General features: G+C 46.5%; 1 protein-coding gene across 1 annotated transcript; it reads left to right on the top strand.

The window, feature by feature from the left end:
• Positions 1-13,271: 13,271 nt before the first annotated feature.
• LOC142566642 (uncharacterized) lies at positions 13,272-21,928 on the top strand. Its single transcript, XM_075677477.1, has 2 exons — positions 13,272-14,130; positions 18,922-21,928. The coding sequence occupies exons 1-2, from the start codon at positions 13,549-13,551 to the stop codon at positions 19,603-19,605; spliced, it is 1,266 nt and encodes a 421-aa protein (XP_075533592.1). The 5' UTR covers positions 13,272-13,548; the 3' UTR covers positions 19,606-21,928.
• The last annotated feature ends 366 nt before the right edge of the window (positions 21,929-22,294 follow it).

The raw sequence follows: 22,294 nt of genomic DNA, 5'->3' as shown, positions 1-22,294 counted from the left end.
CTTTCAGATTATGAGGCACGCCGTAGTGGGGGACTCAGGAAATTTGGACCACCTGGGGTTCGTTAACGTGCTCCTAAATCTAAGTACACGGGTGTTGTCGCATTTCGCCCAGATCGAAATGTTGCTGCCATGGCCCGGATTTCACCCCGCGATCTCGTGCTTAGCAGCCCAACACCATAGCCACTAAGTAACCACGGCGGGTGGGCGCAAGAAAGAAAATATAGTTAAAAAAAATATTTCACCAGCCTGAACTTACTTAGCGTCGCTATTTAGGCTCCTTAAACAGCGCTGGCATTGCAACGACGCGTATAGGTGACACAAAATACGTATATGTTGAGGCGCTTGCACACAAAACTATTGTAGTATTTCTCAATCAACATTATGTTCGGCTTCCGTCTAAGAAATTTGAAGTCAATGTGCTAAAGGGCCCCTCACATCTTATAAACCGTATATTGGTGAAATTTTGCCACAAGCATATTTCCTTACCACAACAATACACACCAACAGCTTATGGCGGTAGCTCTTCCGTATCCTTTCCCGTTTTAGCTTCGTTACAAAGATGATTCAACAGTCCTATAGCAAACACAAGTAAGTCACAACAAACTTTGCTCCAAAAAAGTGATGTCGCGCAGGATTTCTCAGTCAGACGTTTGTTGCCAGTGTGCTGAATTTCTGCTTCCACGTTTGCGCGAGCCTGTCGCTTTTTATTATTATTTTTTCAGGTTAGGCCAGCTGAACAGCCAGCACGACGCTGATGGCGGAGCTTGCGTAAGGACGCTCAGTGACGTTTCTTCAACATTCCAATTTACCTTTGCTCTTCGAGGATTCAAACGAAATGAATCGTATTTTTAGCGTTGGTCTCCGCGACTTGACGCGTGGGCTAGCCCAGGTCATCGCTTAGCGGAAGCGGAGTTATTTTAGTTCTGTCGGGGTGTACGAGAGGTGTAGAAGGACTAAAACCGTTTGAAGTGACGACGCGGGATTGACGTAAGACATCGCACCGGCGTATTACGTCAACAGATGTAATGGAACACTTGATTCAGTGGGTATGTTTAATTTGATCATAGCCTACCCCTGTCGCCGACATTCAGGAACCGCGAATCTTGGCTAACGAGTATTGAGCGGATACTTTGCCAAAAGGTGCCATGTCGTCGCTTTCAGGATGAGCCTCTTTCTAGCAAGGGGTTACGCTGTTATAATTTCACCTAATTTGCACCTGTTTTACATATCTTTGCAGAATGGCGTGGTTGTAATTGCATCCGCACACAAAAGGAGAGGGAGTGAGAACGTTCAATGGTGTACAAAATCGCACAGGGGTGCAGCCCGCCGGGAGGCCTCGGTCGCGGGAGGAGCCCTCAGTTCAAGACTGCATAAGCCGCCCGGCGCGCTCTCTCGACCGCATCGAGCAAATGCACTCTTCCCACACCCGAACTTAAAAGGACGCGGCAGAAGTGTATGCAAGGGCAAAATAGAGAACGTCAAATTTCAAATGTCCCCCCCTCTCTCTCTCCCTATCTCGTTTTCGTTTGTCTGTTCGAGTGATAAAAGTGGTGCTGCTAGTTGAGAAACAACGCAAGATTCCTGCTCAGCATCCGCACTTTCTCACTGCCAAGTTTCTTTGTTTCTTTAGATAAACGGTCTTAGTATTGGTTCCTGAAGCTGGACACTACTAAAGTGACACATTCAAGCGTGAACTTTAAATCTCCAGAGCTAACATCGTGTCAGGACGGCGTGTTTGTGGAGGGGGGGTGGGGGGCTCTTTTAATACCTCTTTTTAAATCGGGCACGAAGCGTATAGCGCAATTTTACCTGGTGAGGCCGATTAACTAAAGCTGTGGACCTAACTTGCAGACAAATCGCACTAGACGGTTTTCCTCATTCGTAAGTGCGCTTCTGTGCATTGCACATTTGCCCGACTACTGGCAGCGCAAGTCGCCGTACAAATGAAGTGCTAGCTGTCTCCTCACGAGAGCCACATCTACATGTTCAATGTCATAGTACGAGCAAACTGCGCTTATACGCGCTGTTTCTACAAATGAATACGCCGTCCATATCAGGGCAATCTGCTTACCAGGAAGACTAGCCTCACAATGAAATTTTTCTCGAACTGCTTGACGGGCGCTTTTGGAAAACTATTATTAGTTAGCTAGAATTCCCACGCATTTCATAGCACACTTTAAGGCCATGTATATCAAAAGTAGGTCTTGACATAGACTCACAATTTCTGCTAAGCAAGCATGACTTAACGACTTCTCGGCTTCAATTTCGTAATTGGGACAAGTGCCCTAAAGGGAATAATTGAAAAGTCGATTAGTAAATACAGTTAATTACCTATTTAGACATTGCAAATTCTCACGAAAGTGATGTCCACCTCTTCAGTAAATGCACCTGAGAAGCTTAAAAACTACAAGTGATTTTTTTAATGCACGCCAACGAAAAAAAGTTAAAGGAAAAAGAAAGAAAAACAGTTGGTATATACGCACATTTTTGCAGCAAGAGCCACATAATTTCAGTGAGAATTACCTTGCTGAACTTCAATTATATTCTGGGGTTTTATGTGCCAAGACCGCGATCTGATTATGATCGAGGCACGCCTTATGTGTGGGATTCCGGTAATGTATACCATCTGATGATCTTTACCGTGCACGCAATGCACAGCAAACAGGCGTTTTTTGCATATCGCCCCAGTCTAAATGCGGCTGTTGTAGCCGGGATTTGATCCCGCGACGTCTTGCTTAACCGCGCAACGAACGCCATGGCCGCTGTGGATCACGGTGGCTTAACTGCATTACTATAAGTCCATATGCAGGGTACCTTCCTGTCAGAAACCTCGTGCGAGTCGAAAGCCTTTATGGCAGGAAGACGCACGATGGTGGATTTTGTTGGGGGTGTTAAAAAAATTACGCCCTAAACGGTGCGCCAAATCGAAAAACATACGCTTTGACCGCCTTTATAGCAGCAGCTTATCTAGTGTGCCCCGCAAGGGCGTCTGCGTTAGCAGGCGTTTGGTGCGTTGCGACACCACGTACCCGAGCACACGAGCGTTGGACCATACCCCGGGTAGCCGTGCGCGGCTTAGCCGTGTCCGCGATCAGAAGCAGTTTGAGAAACTGCCGAAACTTGTATCATTTGGGGAGACCCAAGTAACAGTAACCCCGCACCGTACCCGTGGCGTTGTTTCGAAAGATGACTTGCTAGAGCTCACTGAGGCTGAATTCTTGGAGGGCTTCAGTGAACAGAATGTCATAAATGTTAAACGAAATTACATGAAGCGAGATATTAAAGAGATCCAAACCAAATGCCTAATAATCAAATTTGATTCAAGTGTCCTGCCAGAGTCAATCGAGGCCGGGTACATCAAGCTCCGTGTTAGGCCATACGTGCCCAATCCACTCAGATGTTTCAAATGCCAAAGTTTCGGCCACAGTTCGCTGAGCTGCCGAGGCCGTCAACCCTGTGCGAAATGCAGTGCCCATGAACATACCTCTGAAGCTTGCAAGAACACTCTCCATTGTGTAAACTGTGAAGGGGAGCACGCCGCATACTCGCGGCCGTGCCCATCCTGGAAGAAAAGAGAAAGAAATTGTCAGGATAAAAGTAAAGGAAAACACAACTTTCAAGGAGGCACGCAGGCAGGTTTCATACCCGCACAAGAACACTTTTGCCGATGTGACGCGTCAGGGGGCAGCGACACAACGGCTTCCGGCGGCTGTCTGACCCACAAGCGGTGAGTCGGCAGTTACGCCATCTGGCCCCGCGGCGGTTGCCGCTAGCGCTGGTCCGCCACCCCAGCAGAAGGGGCCATCCACCTCCAAGCAGGTGACCTCAAAGGCCTCGTGCAACGTGCCGAGGCCTTCACGTCAAAAAAAGCGCTCGGAAGAGCGCGTGTCCTGCGTCTCGCAAGAGGTGATGGACACAACCACCAGCAAGACGGCGCCACCTGCGCCTGAGGAGTAGCGAGCATCTCTCGACTGCTCCAAAAAAGACAAAACTCCCGTCACGGTGCCTCCAAAGGGCCCGTGAGCTAATCTCATAAACACAGCACCCAACACATTTACCATAATGGAGACACAAATGCTACAGTGGAACGTTAGAGGTGCTCTTCATAACCTCGACGATATTAAACAACTTCTACGCAAACATAATCCAAGGTTGCTGTGGTGTGTTCAAGAGATACATCTGACACCTACGAACACAAATTTTCTCCGTCACTACACAATCTATTGTAAAGACCGCAACGAGGGTAACTCCTCGGCTGGCGGTGTAGCAATAGTTGCTGACAAGTCAGTATCTTGTCATCATGTCGCCCTTCAGGCGCCCCTTGAGGCAGTGTCGGTCTGGGCAATTCTTTTTTAATAAATAAATCACAGTATGGTTGCATATACATACTCCCAAATTATCATCTCCGAAAAAGCGATCTTTATAATCTAATTGATCAGCTCCCGAAGCCCTACCTAAACGTAGCTGATTTTAATGCACTCAACACTATGTGGGCAGACACGCGATGCAACGCAAGAGGTCGTTTTATTGAAAATTTTCTTGTCAACTCGGGTGCATGCCTCTTCAACAAGAAGGAGCCAACGTATTTTAATATTCATTATAATTCATATTCGTCAATAGACCTGTCAATTGGCTCTGTTTTAATTTTCCCTGATTTGCAATGGCATGTAACCAAAAATCCGTATGGAAGTGACCACTTTCCTAAAACGTTAAATTTAATACATCAACATGGATGCCCTCCACACGCCCCTCGGTAGAAACTAGCTTCCGCCGAATGGAATCATTTTAAGGCATCCACTTACTTATCACGAGATCTTATCAGTGATTTTAACATAGACGAAACAGTAGCATATTTTACTTCTTTTATACCCGACGCAGCTGAAAAGTTTACTCCCCAAACACAAGGTCTCTCTTGTAAAAGACGGGTACCCTGGTGGAATGAGCAGTGCAGAATGGCGCGAAAGAAACAAAACAAAGCGTGGGGTTTGCTGCGTCGCTCCCCGACTGCAGAACATATAATGAAATTTAAACTCGTAAAACCACAGGGAAGGCGTACGCGGAGACAGGCAAGGAGGGCTAGCTGGGAAAGGTTTCTCTCGGGCATCACATCCTATACTCAAGAGTCTAAAGTATGGAATGGAGTACGAAAGCTAAAGGGGCAGCGAATTCATCCATTGCCCTTAGTTAACCATCAAGGGACTACTTCGTAAGACTAGGCCAACGCTCTGGACGAACACTTCGAGCATGTATCAAGCTCCACACATTACACAAAATCATTCTTCAAGTATAAACAAATAGCTGAACTTAAGACACTGGATCGCAAATGCCGTCCGGATGAACCATACAACCGTCCTTTCAATAGTGCCGAGCTTAAAGATGCCTTGAGCACATGTACAGGCTCTGCACCGGGAGCTGATAGAATCATATATAACGTGATTAAAAACTTACACACCGACACACAGATGACACTTCTGGCACTTTATAACTCTATCTGGGCTGCCGGATACCTCCCATCCTCATAGAAGGAAGCTATTATTATTCCCGTCTTGAAGCTGGGTAAAGACCCTTCCTTGGCGGCAAGTTTTCGTTCCGATAGCTCTTACAAGTTACCTGTGTAAACTACTCGAAAAATGAATCATCGTCGACTCATACATTTCCTTAAACTTAACAATATGCTTGATCACTATCAGTGTGGCTTTAGAGAAAGGCGGTCTATGACTGATCATGTTGTGCGCATTGAAGGAAATATCCGCGGTGCATTTGTGCATAAACAGTTTCTCCTGTCGATATTCCTCGACATGGAGAAGGCATATAACACAACATGGCGTTGCGGGATTTTGTGTGATTTGTCGGGAATGGGCATCCGTGGAAATATGCCGAACATAATTGAAAGCTATTTGTCAAATCGTATCTTCTGCGTCAAAATCGCCAACGTATTATCGCGACCCTTTATACAAGAAACTGGTGTACCCCAGGGAGGCGTACTCAGTTGCATTCTCTTTATCGTTAAGGTGAACACACTTCGTGCTTCATTGCCACCAGCCATATTTTGTTCCGTTTACGTAGGCGAGATACAAATAGGTTTCAAATCCTGCAACCTTGCAGTGTGTAAGAGGAAAGTACAACAGGGATTGAACAAAGTGTCTAAATGGACAAACGGAAACGGATTTAAAGTGAACCCCAACAAAAGTTCTTGTGTGCTTTTCACAAGAAAGAAAGGGCTCCTTGCACATCCCAATGTCGAAATCTATGGTCAGAAAATCCCTGTGAACAAAGAGCACAAGTTCTTGGGCATCATTGAATCTAAACTAACATTTATTCCACACATAAAGTGCCTAAAGGTAAAATGCTTAAAAACAATGAACTTACTAAAAATTTTATCCCACACAACATGAGGCAGCGATAGGAAGTGTATAATGAATTTTTGTAAGAGCCTGATTCGATCACGATTGGACTATGGTGCCGTGATCTACCATTCTGCCGCCCCCAGCGCGCTAAAATGCTAGATCCGGTCCACCATCCAGGGATCCGACTGGCCACTGGCGCTTTGAGAACAAGTCCCATTGAAAGTTTATATGTAGAATCAAATTAATGGTCACTGCATCTGCAGAGAACGTACATCTGCCAAACCTATTTTCTGAAAGTTCACTCTAATCATCAACATCCGTGTTTTAACACCTTTAATATGACATATGCTACGCTGTTTTGTGACCGTCCCTGTGTAAGACAGCCCTTTTCACTACGTGTGAGGGAGCTTAGCGTTGAAATGGATGTTCCACTCCTCAAACATCGTTTAATGCCTCCAGCTAAGCAGCTACCGCCTTGGGAGTGGCAGCTGATACAGTGTGATATATCTTTTCTACAAGTTACGAAGCACGCCCCAGAGATCGAAATACGAATGCATTTCCTGGAACTCCTGTACAAGCACTCCTGCACGGAGTTCTACACAGACGCATCGAAGTCACGCGATGGGGTGTCCTATGCAGCCGTCGGTACATCCTTCTCGGAACCTGATGTACTGCATTCGGAAACAAGTATCTTTACGGCTGAGGCCTATGCACTATTGTCCGCTGTGAAGCATACAAGGAAAACAAAACTCCAAAAATCAGTTATATACAGACTCCCTAAGTGTCGTGCAGGCCTTGATGTCATTCTGTAATCACAAAAATCCATTAATTAATGAACTCTGTTCCATTCTGTGTAAAGCGTATATATCTAACCAGCATGTCATCATATTCTGGGTACCGGGTCATAGGGGCATCAAAGGTTCTGGTGGACCAGATGGCCACGTCAATTGCATCGCATTCTGTTAATCCTACTGCTGCAGTCCCTATCACAGATCTGAAGCCCTTCTTGCGCATGAAACTGCGAAACTACTGGCAACGCTTGTGGGACGTGGAAACAAATAATAAGCTGCACGTAATAAAGCCACAATTAGGGTTCTGGCCTTCTGCAACAAAATCACGCTGAACAGATGTCCTATTCTGTCGTCTAAGAATAGGACACTCATTTGGCACCCCTAACTTTTTACTTACTGGAAACGAACCTCCAAGCTGTGGTAGATGCGGGGAGAGGCTGACCGTCCTCCACGTGCTCCTGGAATGTCGGGAAACTGAATCTGAGAGAAAGAAACATTTTCCCTTAGCATAGCGGCAGCACATTCCCCTTCATCCTGTAACGCTACTCGGCCCAGAACCGCTTTTTGACGCTAGCGCAGTTCTAAGTTTCCTGAAAGATGTTGTATTGGAAGTTATTAGCCCCATACATTCGTAGCGCATCCTCTATTTTGAGGATGCCGCTGTGATAGTTGTTTCGTATAGCACATGCCTCTAGGCCCTTGTGTTTCAAGGGCTCTGGCGAGGCAGCAGTGCTCTAGCCAATTTAAGCATTTCGCATATTTTGTATATTTCATTATTCTTTCCTAATGCGTTTTAGTGTTCATAGTACACGTTAGTAATCATTGCCATAATTTTATTACGCGTAGATTTTATGCAATTTACACCAACACTTTTAGGCCCCTTTACAGCCAACTCACATCAACTTCACAGCACCCATCAGTCCACTGCGAACTCATTAATACTATCATGGCGCTCTTTGGCCATACCTGGCCCTTGTGCCAATAAACATCAAACATTCATTCATTAATCTAGGGTGTAGGAAGATCGAGAGAATGGCAACGGGGGCTTCGCTCACGTCCACTGGAAATCAACATGCTTCGTGTACATACATAATACTCGAATATGTTGCCCGAGTTATACAGGGTGATCATTTTTGAGTTTTAGGGAATTTTTTTAAAAATAACATGTTGCAAATAACATAATTCTAGGCCCTGAGCTGGACTATTCGTAGCGAACATTCCTTGCAAGAAAGATCCACTAATTATATTTTGAATTAATTGCGTTACGGCACATATTGAAAATTACCGATTGCAGCCGGCGAGTTTGCAAGGCGTGTCCGCTTCTAATGTCTTTCCAGAATGACGCCAGTTTGGAAATATGCGCCATAAATGTCGCCGTAAAGATACACTGTTGTTTCACTTACTTTTTTAATGAAACGCCGTTTAATACATTAAAGCACAAAAGCAACTGGAAAGCCCGTGTATTACGTCTCACACTCTGAGAAATATCTCGAAACTCGCGTCATCCAGGACATTAATTCCAAGTGAATACGTCGTTCATGCTCACCCGCAACAATTCATAAATTGCTATATGTGCCGTAAAGTCAATAATTAAGAAGTTAATTATTGAATTTCTCTTATTTGGTAGAATATTTGTTTCAATTTTTTCGAGCTAGTAATATCCGTCTCTTCTAACAATCCAGCTCAAGAACAAGAATTATGCTTTCTGCCGCAGGCGCTTTTTAAAAATTCCATAGAACTATGGAATGAACAGCCCGTATAACTGTAACCGCAATTTAAACGTATGCGACGGAATTATCAGAACGATAGTACTAAATTTACCTTGTTGGTTGCTTTATCGCGCAAGTCAGAATATAGTTTATTTTATAGTTCATATGGATAATTTGTGAAAATAATTAATCAGCTTCGCACGTCTTAAACTGAAGAAAACTTCTGATGAGAAACTGACACGCCATTCTAAAGAAAGATGCTATTGGCAGCTTTCTCCGATTTTTCCTAATGCTCGATAAATTTGTTTGTATAACAAAAAAAAACTCCCTAAATGCGAAGGGCCGAAAAAAACTCCACTTGACCACATGCTTGTGCAGCGTTCGTCAGTGATCAGAAAAAGCTGTGCGCGAACGAATGAAGTTTTAACTTAAACTGCGCTGCCCCTCAGAAGGTAGGAGAGCATCAGGGCAGCGAAGCAGGTGTTAGTTGTTCATAATTGCCATAAGCTGACTGGAGAGAGCGCGATAGTAGCTGGCCCGTCATTTTCTCAGTGGTGGCGTAGTAGGTTACAAATGAGCCTCATTCACACGCAACCGGTCACGAGAACTTTCCGTAGTGGCTCAGTAGCTATGGCGTGGTGCTGCTAAGCACGAGGTTGCGACATCAAATTCCGGCCGTGCAGTCCACATTCGATAGCGCGGCGATATGAAGAAATGCCCATGGGCATTGGGTGCACGTTACAGAACTTCCAGCGATGAAAATTAATCCAGAGTCTCCACTGCGGTGTGCCTCGTAATCAAGCGTTGCTTCGGCACGTTGAATTCAATTTAAAATGGTAAAATTTTCAGAGCGCTGCAGTCGGGGTGAGGATACGACACCAAGATAAATACGGATCTTTGGTGCGCCGGCTTTCAGTTCGTGCACGTTTGATCACTTTGTTCTACTTCTGAGGAGGAGGTGGAGAGAGAGAGAGAACGAGAGATAGCGAAGACAGGAAAGGCAGGGAGGTGAACCAGACGAGCGTCTGGTAGAATGTACTGCTTAACCGATAGGAGTAGGAGGTACTGAATGGCATGTTTCGTAGAACACTCTAAAGCTTTCTTATTCACAGTACTTCCCCAAATCTAAAAATCGCGTTCTTGGTTATTTCTTCTAAGGAAATGGTGCAGCTACACAGAAGATAAAATACAGTGTAACTCGCTCCAAAGAGTGGCTAACTACATAATTCAAGTTGCATCATCCTATGTGCCCGAACATATCTTTCTGTGTGCCACAGCAATCAAGCAGGTTGGCTGCTTTGATATTGGAAATTGCAGAGTTTATGCTTGAATAGTTTAGTCCCTACCTCTGAAGGAAAAAAAACATAAGTTGTAATTTTGAAGTAATAATAACTTAATATAGAGTAATAATAAGAAGCCAGAAAAATATCCGCACACGTGATGACTACGATGAGACGTAGAAAACGGCCACAGATTATTCTTCTGGCTTGAAAAGAAAAACATTCCCTTCTAAACATTAACTTCTTTGCCATTTCTTGCTGGTATAAATTTCTCTGTGGGGAAATCAATAGAAAGACCAATAAATTATACATCCAACTACTCTTGATGGCTCAGGCCGTTCGCGTAAGGAGAGTTTTACGTTGTAGACATGTCTCTGTAGAGATGACGCACATATATTTCAATATTTCTCCACGACGAAAACATGAAACGGCGACCTCTGTAATGGCGACAGCGCCGCAAGCTAGCCGCCCTCAATATTGAACAAACGTTCATTGCAGCCTTGGCCACACCACGGCGGCGATCAATCCCGTAAGGGCTCGGACAGTATCGAGAATCGCCGATGCTACGGCCACACCAGCGCCGGTCACGCGAGCCGGCAATTTGGCGTCCGTGGGAAAAATGCTGAGGTAAAAACAAAATTATCAGAAAGGCTCGTATTGTCGCCGTCAGTGGGTTCCGCGACATTACGACTGCATTGAACGCCTGCGAAGCCGCGATTGTCGTCGCTTTCTTCAGCACAGCAGCCTCACGTAGAGGTCATCCATGTCAGTATTCAATGTGGCTCTTTCTTTAGTAGAGTCCGACTCGAGGGAGACGCCGAATACATAAACGCGACGACAACGGAGCTCTTTGTCACCGCAGTACGGAAGCAGAGCACTCGGTTATAGATATATGCATTGTAGAACATACCTGTAGAATAAACTCCTCGCTGGTCAGTCACGGGAGTTTATTTTACCTGTAGCCGGTTCTGGCGCGCATAGATCGTGGAGAGATGTCATCTGTGCTCCAGGTCAGTGTCCGTTTCAAAGTGTTCTCTTTACTAAGGTACCTTTTTTTTGTCAAGTTGTTTCATGTAAGTTCACTTGGTACTTTAAAAGAAGGCACGCAACAACGCTTGTCGACATTCCACCGGACATCGTTAAGTGCCTCCTTGACATCGGGGATGCTGCCCAGACTCACATAGTCTTATGAAGTTTAGTAAATTATCGCGTCATGGTAATGAGGCTCACAGCTGTCATTTATATTCACGTATTCATGATCTTGTAGTAATTACACCACAGGCGTAAATCATCTCAAGCCACTGTCATCTCAAGTGCATGACACTCAAGCCACTTGAAAGCAACTAGATTTACGTCATAGGCATCAACAGCGGCAAGACTGCAGGCGCTTTTTTGAGAAGACGCTGGCAGTTATCCCATGTTGTAAGATCGAATGGGTTGAAGTGAGCGTTGAAGCCACTCCACAACGAAGAACGCCAACAAAAATAAGTAATGAATGCTTTCTAATAGTACTCACCCAATGAAGCGAAACTTGCGGGCCGAAGAAAGTCCATGAAAAAAAGATATGTCCATGTAACAGCGCGACGGGAGATATAAGCGAATAATTATTGTAGCGTTACAAGATAGAAGGCAGCCAGAGCCGAGATAGTATAACGGATGTCTTCCAATATTGTTCCTCTTTGCGCTTCCTCAATTGGCGCGTTATCATCGATATCTCACTTTATCACCTATATCGCCTGACCGCGAATCGTGGGTGATAAGAAAAGAACAAAATCAAGCAGTACGAATGTTTATAATACACATACCCGAGTATCTAATACACAGGACAACTGCTAACTGATGCCATTACAGCTAAAAGAAAAACTTGACTTGGCCAGACGTTGTGACATTGAGAGCAGACAATCAGCGGTATGTAAGAGTAATCGAATGGCAAAAGGGGCGTATAGTGGCTCGCGGCAGCAAATCGAGTGAAATTTGCCTTATTGGAAAATTTCCTAATTTTACAAGGGAGCCTGGTCGGCTCAGGGGAGGCGTAAATTGTAGAGAGAGAGATAAGTGCGAACGCCCCTTTGATGCTTATACTCTGCCAATACAAACTTAAAGAGGCTATCGATGCAGTTGCGCTACACATCGACAGAAATGAAATTCCCGTTAGCATGCTCAGGATCCACGCAATGTGCTTGCAACGGATTCTCAACAAGAAGCCTGAGCCGTCTTAAACCTTCGGCGAGAAAGCGACTGCGCTCGCTGGATCAAGCTTTCTTTGAGCAAGAAATAGAAGTATAGAAGCTTAATGGCGTGATTGGAAGTCGTGGAAAAAATCCTCCTTTTCTCAACCATTTCAGAAACGTATTCGCATCACTCCGACGAGAGCGCAAGCTCACGCTTCACTATGTTCACCCTGGAAAGGCCCAGATTAGATGAGCGACCTAGTAGCACCATTCTTACCCCACGATGCGCGTGAATGCGAGCTCTCAAGCTTGTGCGGCTGCCCGTCCCCTTACTCGATAGGCAGCGACACCTGTACCTTAGGTCGTCTTTCATTGACTTTCTGAAAATACGCTCTGAACCCTACCCAATCAGTGCAGAAAAAAAAAGAAAACGTAGAGAAACGAACTCGTTGCACACGCCTTTCTGCTGACTCGCGCGCTCCACCCCGCGAACGACGAGAAAAATTCGGCGCTGTGGCGTAAATCAGGGCGTTGACAACGAGACAACAAAAGCGGGACATGTCTAGCGAGGGTGCTCTCATAACCGGCCAATACGTCTCTCGCCGCCATAGCTTGAAGCGGCGCCCATGACTCATGTGCGAAGCGCCCCGCTTTCCACTCTCGTCGCAGCTATGGGAGCTCGCGAGGTGCGCGTGACGTCACAGCGATGACACAGTTGTTACGCCCTTGGCTGTGAGAGGAGCTTATTATTCCGTTGTTCGTCACCTTCCGCCGCGTCCAAGATGGCCTCCGCAAGCGCGGAGATGAAGTAACGGCCGAGGTTCTCGATCGTCAAAATAGAAGGAAAGCAACAAAAAGCGTGCAAAAGTTGCGAGGGCGGGCCGGCTTTTTTGGAAGCGACCCGCCGCGGGCCGGCTTCCCCGCCTTCTTTCGGCGCCGGTAATGCTATATATAAAACTGAAACCACCGCGCGCCTAGGGGCAAGCTGCACACTCTGGCCTGCCAAAGCTCTCGTTGGGTGAGCAAGTCCTCGAAAGAAAGCTAGAAAGAGTGAGAAAGAAAAAGAAAAAAAGGAAAGAGAGGATCGGCCAACGAGCCAAGACATATATCTCCTCGCGACCGACCGCAGAACGTGCAGCCACCCGCCACTACTCGAGACCTGCACGCAGTCGACTCCAGACGCCCGTGCCCTGCGGTACATATCAGTGCTCGTGCAAACACTCGGGTGAAGCTACTCCATTGCAGCCAATATGTCGAGCGCCACGACCCAGACCCGCACCGAGGTGAAGAAGGTCCACCGTGTGTTTGAGGGCTCCACCGCCGCCGACGTGCGGCGCCAGATGGACGAGTTCGCCAAGGAGTTTCCGGACTGCATGCGCTACCTTGATGACATGTTCCCCGAGCACAAGCTGCTCCCGTCCAGTGGTGGACCGCCAAGGCCTGAGCGCCAGGAGAGCATCGTCAAAGAAGTCAAGGTTCTGCCCAGCGACGACAAGGACAAGATCTCTGTCGAGCTCGACGTCGAGGGATTCAAGGCGGACGACATCTCGCTGAAGGCCGTGGGCCGCAATATGACCATCCGCGCCTTCAACGAGAAGTCCGAGGGCGACACCACTGTGAGGCGCGAGCTCAAGAGGAACGTAGTGCTGCCCGAAGGCGTCGACGTCGAGAAGATCGCCTGCAAGCTGACGCCTGAGAACAAGCTCATCGTGCAGATCCCGCTGCCCGTGGAGAAGAGCCAGGGCGTGGAGTACCTGATCCCCGTACGCTGCGAAATCGAGCGCAGCGTGAGCCGCGACAACTTCGGCGCCGGAGCCAAGGCCGTCGACCGATGAAGGCCCGGCGGCGTGGGACGTCGATCGGACTTGTCTAGAGAACATTCGTTCACTCTGCCTCGGTCTCTGTGGCCGCGGACAAGCTAACCCACTGCGATAATTCGGCCATAATTGGGGAAAATGGATGCTGAAAAAGCTTCGTGCCTAATCTTTCCGGTTATATAGTCACGAGTCCTAACTTTCTCGTCCCTACAAACAAGTTATGCTTGCGCTCTAGACAACCGGGATCGACTGTGTATTGGGCTTGCCGCCGAACGGTGGAGAGCCGGAGCGCAAAGGCGGCGACAGAAGCTCGAGCTTCCATCGTCGCCATTGTGCTCAATCAGCTGCTTTCTGTCGTTCTCTGGCGTATTGCATTCATTATTGTGGTTGCCATGAATCGTTTTTTTACGTCGATGTACACTCGCGCCTGTCAGCGAGCAATGAAGTTGTTTATTTACTGTTCGACCGTGTGTGTTTATTTTTCTGTCAAGGGCAACCGGTAACCGTATCGGATATTGCGGTGGTTTCAATGCTGGCTGCTGCTGTTGCGCGGTTACTTTCCGAAGAAAGTTCTAATTCTTGATGGATTGTGCTGGCCAATATCCATCAAGAGTTCCTGTTGGAAACTATGTTTGGATAAGAAGACTATAAACTGGAACGTATAGAGATATACAGAAATCTATTTATTGGCACTCAGAGTTCAATTGCTTACCCTTGTCATGTGCTGTAAAGATTGTGAAAGAAAAGATATGTAACTCGCGCCGTCTGATGTTTGCGTGGCTCTCATGATATGTTACGTTGAGGAGTCCATTCCTTCAGTCATCACTAGGGCTAGTATTTTGCGAGAAAAACCTTGTGTTCGATGCTACTCCTTTCTCTAATTATCCGTCGCTCATGACCGGCTAATCGGTTTGATCATTAAGGAAGCGCGACAGAGGAAAAAAACTATTGAATAGAATCGTTGTGCTATCTCTGCTCAACATTGAGACTTGCTTCTATGTATGGAAGTCATGAATGTCACAATCCGCACAGACCTGGCCACTGTCGTCGATGGTTAAAACAATGAGTGCATTAGTACATTTCAGTTAGTCTTCAGAGCCCAATGGGCAGTTAGAAAAGCGCCTTTTCTACCCGCTGTTAAAATAAGATGCGCGGTTTCACTGAGAAAGCTACGCTCAGGTAAGTTCTAAAAAAAGCACTTGCAATAACGTAATGGCATTTCTTCGTCGCTGTATGGTAACGCCGTCTCACGTGCAGGGCCTATGCTGTGGCTGTCAGACGCCGTTAACTTACTGAGTTACATTAGCTTGAAAGCGTAAACCGCGCCACTCTGTCAGGAGTCAAATTTTTGCGCTCTTCGAGTCAGTATCAAAAGCAAAACCTGTTATAATGCAGCAATATCAATGTTTTCATGCTGATCCAACGCATTGCAATGGCCATGGTCCCTAAAGCAGAAAACATAGTTATCATGGCAGCACTACTTAGACAGTGGTATATAATTTAGTCGAAGGAAACACAAATTTATTCCATTGGTGAAAAACTAAGTCGTGCCATCATAATTATTAATCAGCATCAACTCTCCTGGTTTTCAGTACTTTCTGTAGAGTGAATTTTAAGAAAGGGGGGGGGGGGGGCACTTCGCTTTTATTTTGTGGTGACAATTCAGTTTGGGGATTTCGGCTACGATTGTGATATCGAGGCAGTAGCGAAAAAAAAAACAATCAAGGTAACGGCCAACTGCTCGAGAGTTTGGTTGCTGCGCAGAAGCGATATTTAATGCTTCCAGACAAATGTGGTTTGCTGTATTAAGCTCTTTCATATGCGTGTTTACTGGGGTGTGACAACCGCAGGAACTAGGCCAGCCTATATTTGTTGCTCTAAAAAAGCGTTACGGCCAGAAAATACGGCTCGCCTATTTTTGGCCCGCGCTCTGGTGGAAACTGAAACCGGGGGGCCCCGTCTGGCTGCTGGGCAAGAGGCTGTAGTGGACAGCGCGTCCTGATGACGTGCGACTGTGACGAAGGGGTAGTTGAGAAATTGAAGGCGGCGTCACAACACTTGAGGTGAAGGAAGAAAGAGTGGCATGCGGCCTAAGAGAGAAATGTCGCATCCGCAAGAAAATCACGCGACCAGTAGAGGTAAGGCGCCGGCAGTAAGAATATAACGCGAATCTAATCTGGTGTAACAAAAGTACGCCAAATGTTGATCCGCGACTGATGATATAGCCTGCTGCTTCGAGCAGCAGAATGGGTGTATCAATCAATGTATCAATCAATCAATCAATCAATCAATCAATCAATCAATCAATCAATTTATTAGACATTACTACAATTGCAAAGGAAATGTAATACAAAAGGAGGTCCCAAAGTAAAAACTTGCGGGGAGGATCTCCTGTTATATCATGTCTATAAATGTAGAATATACGATTAGCAACGAAGGTAAAAACAGCAGGAAACTACAAATCAGCATATTAGAAGTAATTAATCAAATAATCAGCAGGTCTTAAAATCTGAACACCGCTTCTAATATTGCAGACTGTGAGGGAAATACGCCAGCAAGGGAAGTTTTTAAAGTGAAACCTGCTATCACTTGCGTAATAAACAGATTTTTTTTCTTCTCTATACTGATGCCCGTGCTGGTTAAGCAGGCAGCGAGCTAACGGGAGTTATCATGCCATAGATATGCGCCACACATGAGAGGCCGGAACATGTCAGAAGGCCGTGCCTGTCTCGCTGTGTTCCGTCTAAATTTGCAACATACGACACCATGTTTTATAATACTTGTAACCAACTAGCTCACCTTAGCGTAATGAGCGATATCATATTGCGTGTAGGTGTGTTTTTGCTTATGTAGTTTATGTTAGCAGCGAGGGGCGCCCTCAAAATGTGAACCTCGATATAATCCTCAAGCCCTACGAAAATACGCTTTAATATAAGTTTAAATTTAGCCCAGCCACGAACAAATTCACGCTTCTCAGGAGTGTGCTGAACTGGGCTTGTTGGTGCGTGTTGAAGAGAATCGAACAGCACAAGAGACTAGATGGGACGACATGCACAGTGCTGCGTCTGTCGTATCACTTCGCACTGTTCGATTGCCTTCATCAAACTCCTCAAAATGTGAAACCCATCAACGACCAAAAAAGATAATTTTTCTGCGCCCAAATGTTTGCTTTAATAGAAATAAAGGTTACGTTAAGAATCTACGAACCTACCAGTCGACGGTACCATTTCGAACCCGAGTTCTTACAAACATTACAGAGTTTTTTTTTCTTGGGAGCTCGTATACTGTGGTGCCTATGACATTCGAGCCTTCAAAGAAAGACCTTCTAGGTCGCACCCGACTTCTAGAAGTCTAGAAGGACGAGTCAAACACATCATCGAAATCAAGAACGAATGACGACGCGACTCTTGAAAAGCTCTACGTACGTGCACTTTCTTTCACTCCAAATGAATGATTGCCACGTGAAATAGTCAAAGCGTAATGGTTCAGGCGTCACTTATTGGTCACTGTACGGTCTCATGGTAAGGATGCGGTTGTTTGAAAACAAAGAAACAATGGTATTAACCCGGAAACCTAAACTATTCCATTGTTTATAAATGCCGAGAACTAAGCGGCTAACTATCACGGATTTGTCCGACGGTGTCTACAGAGTGTCAAATATAGCCCTTTGTGTATAAGGTGTCCCAGCACGTTTGCCAAAGCTGCTCAACGATGAAACAAGATAAAAGCCACGTGGTGCAAGGTGCGATTTTAATAACTAACTATGGTGTTCGGTAGTCACACGTCTGAGGACCTGACACCATTGGCCATATAAATTATTGTACCTTGCGCCGTGTATTTTTTAATCTTGTTTTTAGTTGAACATCTTGGCTAACATTAGCTGCGACACACGTTATTCATCTATGGAGGAATGAAATAGCTTAGTTCAGATATTCTTATTCCAAAATGCAGAAAAATTCCGTGGCCTGTGAAGCTTCTATGCTTGCTATTCTATGATTAAGGTAGCAAACATTATTGACGTACGCATTTCTGCACTATGCCATCACCTCTTGTGTGAGTCAACGCAGCGTGTGAGTCAGCACCCGGCGCAATCATTTGATTGCTCACTGCGCGGCAAACGGCAGGAAATCTCTTGGAAGCACGTAGGTTGAATGGGTAAGTCTGGCGTCAGGCTGGTTAAGTGAGTCAACTGCGGTAATCTTGTTAGTGATGTTACGCTGTTTACACAGCTCTGACTCGTTGATATAATTGCGCTAGCAGACAGTCGCAAGAATATACTAGGCGAGAAAGGAACGTCGGTCAGGCACATCAGTTATGCGCTTGTTGATCCTCTACACCACCTGGCTGGGCCCATTCCGGCCGTTCGTAAACGCTCCTCGCGACAGCTGGTATCCCTTCCACGAACGCGAGCCTTCTTCACATGACGTCAGGCGCCGCAACGTCCCCGAGACGCTGAGGGCTGCCACCCGCTTTCCACGGGGTTTAGCCGACCAAGCAACGGAGGGCGCCACTGTCGTGACGCAGAAAGGTTGGGCGGTTCCAGATCTTGCCAGATGGCACTCATCAGACCGCGGCTGGCTCTGAGACGTGGCGCTTTCTAAACTTAGACCCCGGGCTCGTGGAGCTGTGACGTTGATGGTGGAAGAAGAGAAGAGAGCTAGAAGGGAGCCTACGTCTAGCTCTTCCCTTTACCCTTCGTTTCGCAGTAGAGCGAAAGTTCTGGACGCCGCAGCGGCACGCCAGATCTCGCCGGGGGGTTGCCTGCGAGCACGCACTGCGGCGCGAGAGAGTATCGCTCGTCCATAAATACCCCGAGGGGGGTGCCGCTTCGCCATGGACAGATCGCCCTGGTCCCGAGGAGACGTGCCCGAGTCGCCGATGGCGCGCAGCGAGATCGTCATTCCGATCCACTCTCTGCAGAGCGTTCCGCAAGAGTCGTACCGGACCGAGGTGCGCCGCCACGTTCAGCAAGTCCTGGAGCGAGCCGCCGCGCGGCCCGAACACGACCTGCGCCGCGAGCTGAGCACGATGTTCAACAGGTTTCCCATGAGGTCGCGGCTGCTGTACGGCTTCGACGACTTCGACGACTTCTTTCGCGACATCGTGCCAGCTCCCACGTTCCCGTCCTTCGAAAAGGCCTTCCGTGAAGTCAAGACCACCGTTGACGAGCACAACAAGCTCCTCATGGAAGTCGACGTGCACGAGTACGAGCCCGAGGAGATTACGGTCAAGGCCATCGACGGCCGCCTGCTCGTACACTGCAAGCGCCAGCGCGCCGGGTGCACCAAGGAGACCCACCGGGAGATCTCGCTGCCCGATGGCGTCGACGTCGAGAGCATCACCTCCAACCTCACCGCCGACGGCAGGCTCAAGATCTCCGCACTTCTGCCGGGTGCGTACGGCTCGCAAGTGCAGCCTGTCCAACATGCCACGGCCGAGCCCGAGGGAGACCAGAAGGCCGAGGCATACCTGTACGTCAACGACTACTGAGCGAGTGGCGAGATATTTAGACGCGGCGGGGAGACTGGGGTCGGATTTCACTCTGAGGAGGCCTTGGGCTGAAATCCGAACCGACCTCCCTGCTCGATATTTTCAGTGCTGCGTTGCCGGGGTTGGCAGCGACGTTAGATATTTCGTCTTTCCAACGCAGCAGCACGCGCCGAGCCTGTTTCAAGAAGGTGTGCCTTTGATTCTCGTGCTCTTGCCATAGCGGGCTATAGATCTTCAAGGTGCACGAAACATTCTGTCAGTCGCCCCATGAAGAGCGCTTCACCATATCCTCAACGGGTGTCCTAACTGAAGCTAATGACAGTGCGTAATTAACTGCTATTATTTATCTTGAAAGAGGCTCATGTCTCAAGTGCCGTACTCTATAGGTTGTAGTCTGCCCACAAGTTCATCAGTGGAAACGCATCTACTCAGTATGGAACACGATTAGGTTCCTCAAATACGGTTATGATAATGGAGGCTCTAAACCACGGCGCCTGGATGCCTTTATGAAGAGGGCCTATGTAAATTTCAAGTTGCATTGAATTGCGAACAGATATCAAAATGCCACAGCTGTATTTGCATTTCCTTCATGTACGCCGAAGCACTTCACCTTAGCATACAGTGACTTGTAATATTACGTAAATGCTAGCGCCAGTTGCGTCTTTTTTTCCACTCATGACCAGTATATAACCTCGATATTCCTATGATAAAATTTGCGGTCGTGCTGCAGATGTTCTGGCAAAGACACACAAGGACTCATTTAAAAAGCAGGGAGAGAGGAAGCGGTGCGGTAAATTTGTGTCTGCATTTTTGGCATGCGTTCCGGCGTCTTACCCTCTGTGTTATTTCACCGAACCAACAAATTCCCTGTCGCGCTTCCAAAAGCCGACAGGGAATCAAGCTACCAAAGAAAAAAGCAGTCGTTAGCACGCACGTCACTCTCCCACATCACGGTGTAGTTTTACGGCTTGCGAAATTTTACAAGAACCATTCATAGCACAACTTCCAAATATATCTATTATTCCACGAAGTAGCCGCGATGCTTGTTTTTGTGCGCCGGACTTCACTGATGGTAGGGGTGCACCAATACTCGAAATTTTCGAATAACGACTCGAATATTTCTCTACTCCATTCCCTCTTCAAATCGAATAATTACTATTCGTGATTACGGATATTTTTCGACTAGTTTTAGAATATTTCAAATCGCCAACTGTATGCGATCGAGCCACAAATTTGAGCAAATGTGCGACAAATTTAATCCTGGCGGCCGTAGTATAGACACGAAGCACGACAGGTTACGTCGGGTTACGTAGTGGAGCACGCTCAATTTTTCCGGCTAAACCGCAGCCATGCCTACTCACCAATGAGCCCCGAGTATGCGAACAAACAGATCATTCGGTCTCGAAAATCCCTATTCGCACATCTAATTGACAGCGATGACGACGACTTCCCGCTTGACAATGCACATTGTCGACGTGTTTCGTGCTGTGACCTGCATTGTCAAGGTGCATTATCGTGTTGCACGCACCAACGGTGGCGAATGATAGCGCCATGCGCCGGTGAATCATAAATCAGCTACAGAAAGGGAAAGTGTTACTCGCAAACTGCGTTGAAGATCTGTTAAACGTCATGCAGCAAAAACTCAGTCGTAACTGGCATTCCTCCAATACTTTTTTTTTAACCTTTTGACCTTTTCTCTTTTTTTTTTTACTTACTCACACTTGTTGGCTTGGAGTCTCCATAATGTTAAATATGCGACATTGACATCAAGTAAAGTTCGCAATGTATGCAATTGCGTCAAATGAATACGCTTAGTGTTCGATAGTGCCTTTGAGTCATGCATATTTCAGGGAAAGAAAGAATTATTGTAGGTGCATGCAGATTAGAATAAATGCGATCGATGTAACATGCAAGAAGTGAAAGGAAATTGTAAATGGACGGAACGTTGACAGGTGCAGTCTTTATTGATACCTGCTCTTTGTACTTGAATTTTCGCCTAGCATATATAGCACTTCTGCGTTATGTTGTTTAATGTAGATGCTTTTGTTCTCTAAACGTTTTTTTTCTCCTGCTTTTTCTTTCTTCTATTGAAGCAACCCAGACTGAACTATGAATATTGTGAACACATCCGTTTTCTGGGTTAACTTGATTTGTGTACTATATGCCAAAAATGCTATCTGTGCTTTACAAGAGACGAATGTTTCGGCTCTCCCTGCTGTAAAATAAGCGTCACCTAAGACTGTTATTTCATTTTTGCTCCCACATCTCTTTTTGTACAAAAGTATAAAAGTTTACGGAATAAATAAACTGTTGTTTTCACGTTCATGGGGGCTCTGTTCTTATGCCTTGATCAGATAACTTTTGCAATGTTATATTATTTCCTGCGTCAATTTTGGGAAATCCTTCCTTAGCGCTGCTATCCGCTCAGCGATCTCATTCTCAAACTATTGTCGACTCAAACGAAACTCTTCCTCCACACCACCGAGTTGAGCACAGCGCCACCCACCGAATAAAGAAGACGTTACGCTTGGCAGGAATTGCCGTGCAGTGTCGATGACGCGCAGTAACCACTTCTGTCAAAGGGCCGTACTTCTTCAGTCGAGATGGAACTGTAAGGGGAGGAACGTGCTTCACTACAGGGTTATCATACTGTTAGCCTGCGGATGCTAATGTTCACTGGAACAAAAAC

The sequence above is a fragment of the Dermacentor variabilis genome, unplaced genomic scaffold (genome assembly GCF_050947875.1).
Source record: "Dermacentor variabilis isolate Ectoservices unplaced genomic scaffold, ASM5094787v1 scaffold_13, whole genome shotgun sequence".
Classification (NCBI taxonomy): domain Eukaryota; kingdom Metazoa; phylum Arthropoda; class Arachnida; order Ixodida; family Ixodidae; genus Dermacentor; species Dermacentor variabilis.
Note: the sequence above shows the minus strand (reverse complement) of the source record. Positions and strands in the feature narration are given on the sequence as shown.